The sequence below is a fragment of the Aegilops tauschii genome, chromosome 2 (genome assembly GCF_002575655.3).
Source record: "Aegilops tauschii subsp. strangulata cultivar AL8/78 chromosome 2, Aet v6.0, whole genome shotgun sequence".
Classification (NCBI taxonomy): domain Eukaryota; kingdom Viridiplantae; phylum Streptophyta; class Magnoliopsida; order Poales; family Poaceae; genus Aegilops; species Aegilops tauschii.
Window position 1 is genome coordinate 434,207,010 of NC_053036.3, and position 10,669 is coordinate 434,217,678.

Below are 10,669 nucleotides of genomic sequence, written 5' to 3' on the forward strand. Positions count from 1 at the left end.
GTCTCGGACAGCACCGCACACCGTCTCCTTCCTCCCCCCCCTCTCTCCCCCGAAAACGAGACCACGAGACCTTAGCTTAAAAATCCACCCCTTAATTCCAGATCCGACGGCCCAGATCTCTCCTACCCGCATCGCCCCGTCCAGCCCCCCTGCTCCCCTTCTTCCCGCCCTCTCCCCATGTCGCCGGCGGCGGCCGGCGCCGCCTCCTCCGGCGAGGCGCCGCCGTCGCGTCAGCCCTACACCATCCCCGCCTCGTCCGGTAAGCGCTCCCTCCCCGACTCGCGCTCCTACTAGGGTTATATGCCCGGGCCGCGTGGCCCGGAAAGCTTGGCCGCCTCACCAATTGCGCGTCCTCCGCCCCGCAGGTTGGTTCCGCTGGGACGACATCCACGAGACGGAGCGCCAGGCGCTCCCGGATTTCTTCGGCGGCGCCGGCGGCACCGGCTTCGGAACGGCGTCGCGGAACCCCCGGATCTACCGCGAGTACCGCGACTACATCATCAATAAGTACCGGGAGGACCCCGCCCGCCGCCTCACCTTCACCGAGGTCCGCAAGGCGCTCGTCGGCGACGCCACGCTCCTCCGGAAGCTCTTTGGCTTCCTAGACGCCTCCGGCCTCATCAACTTCTCCGCCACCTCCTCCCGCCCGGCGGCGCAGCAGCCTGGGCCGGGCGCCGTCGTAGAGGCGCCCCTGGGGTTGCAGGTGACGCCACGCCCGCCGGCGTCCTACTTCGTGGAGGAGAGATTGGGAGGAGGGACCGGGGACGGCCCGCTCCGCTTGCCTCAGCTGACATCGTACACCGATGTGTTTGGGGAGTGGACGCCTGGGAAGGGGCCTATATGTGGCTTCTGCGGCGACGAGTGCAAGGACGGCAAGGTGGAAACCTTGAAGGTACTACCAAATTTTCATATTTTGTATCACTAGACTGTGTTCTATACTCAAGCCATTCTTTGATGACCAAGTGATCTACTGATCTATCTCCACATGCTTAGTTTGGTCATGCCGAACTGGATTGTTCGCGACATTGATCATTGACATTGTTCGGCCATTTTGTTAGTGGCCTCAGCTCCCACAGAAGGACTCTCATCCAACATCTCAAACACACTGACATGGCTCTCTAATCTCCATACTCTGCTTCAACACTAGATTGGGACACTGTCGATTGCTTCTTGCTCCTCCAAGGCTACAAAGTTCCCTCCCAGAAGGACATCATCAAGGCAATTAGCCTGATGAGCATCATACATAACATCGACGTACAGACAATCATTTCTATTGGACCATGTGCTCCCCGTGACTTCCCGCCAAATATCTCAGTATTCGATGAGACACTTCCAGATATCCAGTATCCGGATTATGCGTGGAAGGTCAATAAATACTCCAAGGGCACCAATAACCTACCAAAGCCAGCCAAGGATAGTATTTCTACTCCACCCTCTCAAACTAGCCGTTGAAAGGCTGAATCGGTTTAGATGCTGACCGACCGGTTCAACTGACTCTGAACCACCAGTACGGCCTGCTTCGAGCCCGATGGGCAGAAAACTAGCAGTCGAAGACCGAACTGGTGGAACCAACAATAGCATACCGGTTCGACCACTTTAGAGGGCATGTTAATACCGCGAGCAGAGTGGTGCAACTATAATGAGTTGAACCGACACTGAGCTACCAGTACAACCGGTAAATATGCTGACCTGGACAGATGAGGCGCGACGGTTCAGCTCCCCCCCCCCCCCCCCCCCTCCCTTCCCTCCCTCCCACGATGAAGCCCTCTACCCCCTTCCTATTCAAGAGCAACAATGGTTTCCTCGATCAAATTAAGTAATTTCTGGCACTCTTTAAATCGATGTCATTTGGCATCAATCCTATCTTCGGAATTGGCTCAACGCGAGGAACAATTGCATTTCCTAAAGACAAATGCACACTGGTGCCTCCACACACAGAGTTTGCGTTCCCTCCTAGCTGCATACCTGTCCTTCTGCAGGAGCCCCTGTTCTCCTGATCGCACGCACACTGCCGTTATCTGCCACCAAAGGCTTCTGATCCTTGAGCCTCCGCACATTCACCTCATGCTGCTGTCACTGACCAACAGCGAGACTCACCTTTAGCTCGCCATCTACTTCGTCAAGATCAACATCGCCACCGAGCTCAGGGCCACTGCTGGCGGCAACACCTAGGGTTTCGGGGACGATGGTAGATTTGATACCACGAAAATTGCAAGGTTGCGTGGGGGAATTTTCTAGCTGCTTCTTGTACATACACCAAGATACCTGGACCACTGGGCCGAATCACCCACACCCGCAAACACATTACAGCCAATCACTGCACCATTCAACACTTTGTCGAGCAGTGCCCCTCATATAAAATCTGCTCACTTCAGCTCTTCCAGACACCAAACACAGCAAAGTAGTATTTTTATAATTGGATAACATGCTGCGAAATGTTATTTATAAAATTTATCCAAGTATGCATTTATTTCTGTTTACAGAGGGTCGTGCTTAAACTGTCGGCTACAATTTGATTGAGTTGTGTACTTTATTATTGAGATGATCAGATCTCATCAAGGTATGACGAAAATGAAGGAAATTATGTGCTGTCTAATGTTTATGCATTTTCTTTTCAGGATGGTTTTAAAGTATGTTCAACGTGTTGCAAAACCAATAGTGCAAAGGAGGAAGCAAATAAATGCTCTATTGTTAAAAAGGAGAGCTCTGACAACCATGCTTCCAGTGCATGGACAGATGCAGAGACGCTACTCCTTTTAGAAGGTGTCCTAAAACATGGAGATGACTGGGATCTTATTACCCAGCATGTCCGCACAAAGAATAAAACAGAGTGTATTGCTAGGCTTATTCAGTTGCCTTTTGGTGAACATATGCTGGGCAACATAAATAATGGTAAATCTGATAGTAGGTTCCATACAAACCAAACTACTGATGGCAAAACGAACCACTTTATTGTGAAGGAGGCATCAAGTCAGTCGGCCGATATGGTTGATGGCATGCAGATTGATGGGGAGGAGGATGGTGCTGATAAATTAGTTGAAGACCATCCTTCAAAGCGCCGGCGTTTATGTTCTTCATTAGATGTCACCAGTTCATTAATGGAGCAGGTAATAAAGAAAACATAACATATGAAGAAACTAATTTGTTAAGGATGTACAAAGATTTTTAGCAGATCACTGATATTTGCTAATACTACCTCAGTTAGCACTGCTGACTACCGCGGTGAGCCCAGATGTTGTGGCTGCAGCTGCAGCTGCATCAATTAAAGCATTGGGTAATGAAAATCCCCAAGCAAAGAAGGCATTTCATCTCAGCGAGAAAGAATACCAAGTCAAATCATTCTCTTCTAACCATGTCCAAGAGAGGTAAACATGTGCTGCAACTTGTTATTCTTTTTAGTATTGGTTCAATCTGTTTATCTTAAGATGTCTTTTTTACAGTGATTGCAATGTTGGCAATAAGGAAGCAGAAATGCATGGACAGACTGTTCCTGGTAGGCCTAATTTTCTTCTCACATTTTGAGCTACTGTAAATATATTTGATTCCTCGATACTAATCATAGAGAGTTATTTCTTTATCTGTTGATAAACGTTGTTGTCATCAGAATTTTTTTCTGATGCATCTTAGGATTAGATTTACCACTCCTAACAAGTTCAGTAGTATTATAATCAGCATGTATGTCCTGAATTTTATAAGCTTACTAGCATAATGCCCGTGCATTGGTACGGAACCACAAAAGTAATTGAAGTTGTATTGGATTAGTATTATATGACAACCAATGCACTTGGAATACTGCGAAGAGGAACTCAAGCAAAGCGGGTTAGACTGCACTTGTGTAACGGCAGGGCCATGGGAGCACCGGTTAGCGGATCCATGGCAAGATTTGGCAACATGGAAGTTAGGACGACGGAGATTTAGAGGGAGGGGGGGACCATCGGCTGGAGGATGCATATTGGGGAGCAGCTACATCAGGGAAAAATGATAATTGGTGCATTGACTGGTTGGTTTGTGTTCGGTAAAAAAAAACATACCGACGTGTACTTGTAAAATAGTTTCCCATTCAAAACATGAGTGAGGTGGTCACTTGCTGGTTTGGTTGAGCTGGGTGTCTAGGCATGTAATTGGGGTGGAGTGGGGAGTGAATTCTTCCAAATCGGAGGGGTCTAGTGGATTCTAGATGGATGAGGGAGATTCTGATGGGGTGGGAAGTGAACTCTTCCAAACCAGAGGGGTTTGGTGGGTTCTAGATAGATGAGGGAGATTCAGATGGGGTGGGAGTGAAGTCTTCCAAACCAGAGGGGTTTGGTGGGTTCTAGATAGATGAGGGAGATTGGGGTGAAGTGGTTAGTAAACTCACCACCACCACCACCAACTCCAATTTATGAGGTAGTAGAGATTAAATTTTGGTTATTGACAAAATCTAAGCACAAAATGTCAGAATGCACATGCGTTGACGACTATCAGAGGGCTTGGTGCTTTCACAGTTCCACTTACTGGATGGTGCTTGTGTGACATGCCATCTGGGGTTATTTGTTGTTTGATTGTTTTTCACGGAATCAAATTGGTGAGCCAGGGCTATGAATTTAGTTATGCCACCTGTCTCATTAGGCCTTTAATAGGGTCTCTTTTTTACATCACCTGGCATGCTCCCAAACCACCTGTATTAACTGATGCAACCCCCAGTACCACACTGAATTAGAATGTTTATATGCTTGCCCGTCACAAGTAGTTTGCCAGATTCGTGAACTTCAGATTCTGGTTGGGATCTGCCAGCTGATATAATTCCATAAAATAAATGAATGGAGCTTCCAGCCTATTGGCCTCTACTTGTGTCATGACTGCTCTGCTCACCTCAACTAATGCTTTGTCATTGATGCCAGATAAGAAAATGGAAAGAAACTTTATTTCTACCGCATATCAAGTGAGGGCAGCTGTTGGAACAGCTGTTGGTGTAGCTGCTGCCCGCGCGAAGATGCTCGTGGACCAGGAAGAGCGAGAGATGGAGCTTCTAATGGCGTCCATAATTGAAACTCAGGTGAATTGTCTTCCTCTTTCCCTGCTTAAATTTTCATAAATGTAGTGTATTTTGGGTTTCTAGGTTTAGCTGAAAGGTACTACTCCCTCCGTTCCAAAATAGATGACTCAACTTTGTACTAACGTTAGTACAAAGTTGAGTCATCTATTTTGGAACGGAGGAACGAATGTAAGACATTTTAGATCACTATTTTAGTGGTCTAAAGCATATTATATTTGTTTACAGAGGGAGTACAGCATTGATGCTGACCAAGTTGTTTCTTAATCACTGACGGCTGTTATCTTATGTTTGGCAGCTAAGAAAGATCCAATACAAGATCAAACACTTTGAGGAGCTAGAGTTGATCATGGATCAGGAGTACACCACCATACAACAAATAAAGGAGTCCCTGATGAAGGAATGGCAAACGGTCCTGGAGCGAGCATTTCAGACTGGAGCACCGCTTCAGAGGGACGAAGTGCTCACAAGGCTGTTCCTGGACAGGTCTACTCCATAGAGAAGCTGACTGGAGCCGATTATCCCTCCTCCTCTGATCCGCCGCCTCGCCCTCTGACTGTAGTCCCTGTAGGTAAAGCAGCATTGTGCGTGCGCGCAGGAGGGCGGGCGCATCTGTAAAGGTGCTAATTCATCTAGATATGTTGTGCTTGGGGCCGCCCCTCAGCCCCCTGTACCATGGTGTGCAATTGCACACAGCAGCAGCTCTGTTGTACCAACATCCAGCTAGGGTTAGATAGCAAGGGTTGCTGATAGTCTGCTGTAACTTCATTTTTTCCGGATGCACAGATGTTTGGTCGGTTCGGGGTGTCCGTATTGTCGGCCCCGCTGTACTGTTTGGTTGAACAAATAGTCGCTGTATAACTTTCCAGTGTGAGCTTAGAGTACATACCGTGAGAATACCATGGATGTTGCTGGAAGAAATGGCCATGTGAACTTTTTCCTTTTTTTTGAGGTTTATGTGAACTTTTTCCTGGGAGATGTTTGATTGAAAGTTGGATGGAGGACTGAGGCAGCGATTTCAGCCCCAGACTTGCTTGGAAGCCAAACCAAACAGATGGCTACTTGAACCGAGTTTAACCGAGGCAAGGTAGCTCTTATCCCTAGCCTCGCGCATGCTAAACTAGAGAAGGCATTTTCTTAGGCCCTCTGGTCGGGTTTATGGGGTGTGTTCTCAATTTAACTAACGAAATATGTGTTATATGCCGTCAAAACTACTACAAGTTTTTAATGGTATATAACATATGTTTTGTTTCCCAAATTGAAGACCTAAAAACCTGCGTTGACCCTACAAACCTCATTAGAGGGATTAGAAAAGTCTAGCTTCTCGAAAATTCTAAACTGAGCTTGGAATCGTAAGCAGTGTGAAAATTAAAAATGAAATTCGAGAATCAAAATTTCAAATATGGGGGGTGGCCGACATGGATAATGCCGTGCCAAAATGCAGCATTTTTTTGGCAACAATTCTTCCTGTTTCATCATAGGGAAGCAAGGGGAAAACTTCACCAAAGCCCCCAAAGCGGAGGCAAAACCCTGGGTTCGCGGACCACCTCTCCTCTCCGCCCCCCTCTTCTCTACGGCCTCCAGGCTCGCGACTCGCCAACGACCTAATGGCGAAAAAAGGCAAGGCCGCCGCCGCAGCGTCCGACTCGGGGGCGTCGAGCCCCCAGGGCTCCGTCGAGGGCGGCGGGGAGAAGGAGGGCAGCTTCCTGCTGGGCCAGCCGACCTGGGAGGACGCCGGCGGCGGGCGGTGGCGGTGCGCGGAGACGGGGCACGAGCTGCCGGAGCGGGAGAAGGACGCCTACGCGCGGTCCCGCGCCTGCCGCCTCGCGCTCATCGACCACGGCGTCGCGCACAAGAAGCCGCCGCTCAACGCCTTCAAGCCCCACCCTGAGCACAAGTGCGTACTGCTCCTCTGCTCTGTATTTTGCTGCTCCAGGCGTGTCCAACGTAGACTGTACATTTGTACCCAATAGTTTTGTCTAGGATTGTAGATTGCTCATTCGATCGCACTGCTGTTTGATCGGCTATCCCTTAAGTGCCCTTAAGGGATTCTAGGGTTCTAAATGCAACGTACATACATCGTGAGCGAAACAAGTGCCAACAAACATATGATTAATGTGTTTGTAATTCTGCTGCGCCTTAGCCGTCGTCTTTTATGATGTGGCTATGTCGAATTGAGTTGGTAATTGTGTTGCAGGTCCAAGCTCATATGCAACATTACCGGGGACACCATAAACAAGTCGGAGGAGCACATCTGGAAGCATGTAAATGGGAAGAGGTTCCTGAATAAACTAGGTAAAGTGAGTTTTGCGCAATACTGTCTGTGGTGCCAAGTGTGGCAAATGGAACATCATATGCTGTTACTGCTAATAAAATGTACTATTCTGTCTTTCATGTATTCCTCTACTGGTTAAAGAACCATTATAAATTTACCACTACCGTTTCCATGTATCTGTCTGCTTCTCATGGTGCATTCTTGTACACCCATGTGCATCATTTTGGTTATCATCAAAAGTAATTGTTATGAAATGCTAGCTCGTTTTCTATGGATGATAGTAGATGGTTATTTGGGTAGAATTATGTTATGCAACTTGCTTTGGAATTGCAATAAGCGCTTTGTTTCATTTGTCTTCTCACTGCTCTGGAAATAGTTGGGAATATATCTGGTCATGTACATCTCTTCGAGTACATTTTGGTGGAATTCTCATCTCCCATACAACACTACTTTTAAGCCATTGGACTGGCAAGTTTGGTTGCTCGTACATCTAACATGCCTATCCCTATTTTGACAGAAAAGCTAGAGGAAAAGATGGCATCAGGTGAGACAGGCAAAGTAGAAGGTGAACAGTCAAATGAAGTCGCAAAGAAATCCAAGTCTACCAAGAAGAAGGACAAGAAGAAGGAGAAGAAGGAGAAGAAGAAAGCTGCTGTTGCCAACCCTTCTTTGCCACGAGAACCTGAACCAGAAATTGATGATTCAGATGATTCGGAATTTTGGGTGCCTCCTGTTGGAAGTCGTTGGGATGATGATGACGGGAAAGACCGATGGGAGTCCTCTCCGGGGAAGGATGATATAGCAGAGGATGAAGGTGCATCCGGTAAGTGTCATTCTTTTTATCATGTGTAACTGCTTTATTAAGCAAAGCTCAAACGTTCATTTCTACTCCCTCTGTTCGGAAATACTTGTCGGAGAAATCGATGTATCTAGAACTAAAATACGTCTAGATACATCCATCTCTTCGATGAGTATTTCCGAACGGAGGGAGTATAATTTAGAACATATTTGGTAGATGTTTTTTGCTTTATCACATCATATAATATTCGGTTCCAACTGTTGCTCTTAGATCTTCTCTTTAGGTGATGAATCTCTAGTAACTTATTTTGCAGACAATATTCGAGAAACATAATTTGGTCCATTTTGTAGTTCTGTAGCCAATTTGGACAGGATGTCTGCTAGCATGTTGAACGTTCCAAAATATTTGAAGTTCTAGGTTTGTCCTAAGTCAAACTTCCTGAAGTTTGACCACATTTATATAAAAAAAACTAATATCCACGACATCAAATATATATAGTATGAAAATATGCTTGATGATGAATCTAATGAAACTAATTTGGTGTGTAGATGTTGCTACATTTGTTTATAGACTTAAGTCAAACCTAAAGAAGTTTGACTTGAGACAAACCTAGAACTTCAAATATTTTGGAACAGAGGTAGTAGTGTTTAAGTGCAGGCAAGAACCAGCCTATGTGTAGGGATGCAAATTGGGTGGGATGTGAATCTTGATTTACCGCTAATACAAGGGCAATGTGCACATAGTGAATTACCTATTGAGTGGGATGTCTTCAGTTGATTTGCATTCCTATAAGTTGATAGTTATGTTTTTTTCAGTTATTTTTCTTGTCTAATAAACTTCTTAACGGCAGCTTTTGCAACCTTATGTTTTTGTTAAATATACATCTCCACAAGAAGCTAAAAATATTGCCATCAGATGTTATATTCGCCGAAGTTTTACTTTTGACTGAATATTTTTGTCCCCTTCTTTTGGGAACTTATCATCAGATGATCCTCATCCTCTGCCAAGCTCCTTTGTTTTTACATTGTATAAACAAGCAATTTAAGTTATGTGTGCAAAATCTTGTGGTTTACATACTTAGATTGTGATATGTGCAATACCATTTTGTGTCAATTTCCTTGCTTCTGAATTTTGTGATCATTGAGCTTTTTTCTTCAGCCATGTTAAATTTTTTATTTTGTGATATACAGCAGAAGTGATTATCTTGCTGCTGCTGGGTAACCAATTTTTTTATGCTAAAAACAGCAGGAGAATTTCGTACTGCACTTCTTTATTAATTAAATTTAAAGTTGTCGCATACAAAAAATTTCCATTATGGAATGTTCTTTGTCTGATTTGGAAAAATAATTGATAGATGACGAGGACGACGATGAAATGGCTGACAAGGATGATGAAGTGTCGGAGGAACTGGCTTCAAGGTATTCTAGAACAGTTTTTCTAATCGAATAATGCTTGATGTCACACACACACTTAGGTATAATATTTCCTTTCCTCTTGTAGCAGGACAAAGCGATTGTCAGTGGAAGCTGTTGGACCAAGTAGTTTCGCTACAAGGAAGAAAAAGCCCCGAAAGGACGAGTAGACGATTATTTCTGATTTATTCTGTTAGCTATGCATGAACTTGTTTCACCTTGCTTCATTTGGAGCCGCAAACTTCACTTTCTTTGTTCTCCCCGTGGAGGCTTTGGGTTGGCTAATCAATGGCCGATTTTGTATTAGTTAACTTGTGTTTCCTTAGTTTTTCTCAGTGCTGTCACACCGCTGCTTGTTGCAACATGATGTGTGCCAACTGAGCAGCCTTTCGTTAGTGGTAATGAACAGTGATAGTTATACCTCGTCGCCTACACTTTGTGACTATCCATATCATATAAGTTTGACGTGGGAGGGAACTGTGTATTTTGTTTTAGTTTTGATTTGAATTTGAGGCATACTCCCTGTATCTAATTCTTATATTTCTTTACGGAGGGAGGGAGTACTTATGTTTTTAGCTCCGACACTATGTTGAATTAGATACACTGGTCTGTTAACAAAATAGTAAAATAATAACTGAGCAGCCTTTCATCAGTCGTACTGAACAGTGATATCCATGCGTAGAGCGATCCTAGCACCAATTGCGGCGGTGTTGGGCAATTTACCCACGTAGTGTGATTTTTTTTGAAAAAAACACCTCTTGAGAGAAAAAGAAATGAAAACATTGAAGGATCGTAATGTGAATCACTGCCACAGGTTTCCGGCACTACAGAAGGCAATTGTCCTGGTTCGACTGGCCACGCCCGTGCAGTTTAACTCTACCGTCAGTCCAAAGCCAGGCAATAAATCATGAGCTCTCCTTCATAGCCTCCATGGGGGAATCGCTGGCACCGTCGCCGAGGTAAGAGAGCGGAATGACATCCGTAGACTAGATGCATGGCATGGCGAAGCGAGCACGTGACAGCCCCGATGCGCCTGCGACAAAGGATGACGCGAGTCAACCCCAGAAGAAGAGCAGGGGCATGCTTTTTGTTTTGTTTTGCGGGACCGCGGAGCAGGGGCATGCTTTTAGCGTCGTCCACGCCTCGCTTGG

At 45.6% G+C, this 10,669-nt stretch overlaps 2 protein-coding genes across 3 annotated transcripts; both read left to right on the top strand.

The window, feature by feature from the left end:
* On the top strand, positions 1-5,953 carry LOC109741098 (SWI/SNF complex subunit SWI3A homolog). The gene is made up of 7 exons (XM_040399318.3): positions 1-259; positions 366-892; positions 2,619-3,107; positions 3,202-3,365; positions 3,441-3,493; positions 4,881-5,035; positions 5,331-5,953. The coding sequence occupies exons 1-7, from the start codon at positions 178-180 to the stop codon at positions 5,529-5,531; spliced, it is 1,671 nt and encodes a 556-aa protein (XP_040255252.1). The 5' UTR covers positions 1-177; the 3' UTR covers positions 5,532-5,953.
* A 588-nt stretch (positions 5,954-6,541) lies between these two features.
* Positions 6,542-10,012, top strand: LOC120961993 (uncharacterized). 2 transcript variants are annotated; one of them, XM_040399319.3, is made up of 5 exons: positions 6,542-6,929; positions 7,230-7,327; positions 7,825-8,130; positions 9,461-9,524; positions 9,607-10,012. In XM_040399319.3, the coding sequence occupies exons 1-5, from the start codon at positions 6,640-6,642 to the stop codon at positions 9,686-9,688; spliced, it is 840 nt and encodes a 279-aa protein (XP_040255253.1). In that variant the 5' UTR covers positions 6,542-6,639; the 3' UTR covers positions 9,689-10,012. The 2 variants fall into 2 exon arrangements, with proteins under 2 accessions (XP_040255253.1, XP_040255254.1); XM_040399320.3 differs by having other exon boundaries at positions 6,543-6,929; positions 9,610-10,012.
* The last annotated feature ends 657 nt before the right edge of the window (positions 10,013-10,669 follow it).

Excerpts from the sequence above, each read along its gene's own strand:
- LOC109741098 (XM_040399318.3), top strand. The coding sequence starts at position 178 with ATGTCGCCGGCGGCGGCCGGCGCCGCCTCCTCCGGCGAGGCGCCGCCG. Across the intron at positions 3,366-3,440 it reads TCTAACCATGTCCAAGAGAG|TGATTGCAATGTTGGCAATA; the intron begins GTAAACATGTGC and ends TCTTTTTTACAG. Across the intron at positions 5,036-5,330 it reads CGTCCATAATTGAAACTCAG|CTAAGAAAGATCCAATACAA; the intron begins GTGAATTGTCTT and ends TATGTTTGGCAG.
- LOC120961993 (XM_040399319.3), top strand. The coding sequence starts at position 6,640 with ATGGCGAAAAAAGGCAAGGCCGCCGCCGCAGCGTCCGACTCGGGGGCG. Across the intron at positions 7,328-7,824 it reads GAGGTTCCTGAATAAACTAG|AAAAGCTAGAGGAAAAGATG; the intron begins GTAAAGTGAGTT and ends CTATTTTGACAG. Across the intron at positions 9,525-9,606 it reads TCGGAGGAACTGGCTTCAAG|CAGGACAAAGCGATTGTCAG; the intron begins GTATTCTAGAAC and ends TTCCTCTTGTAG.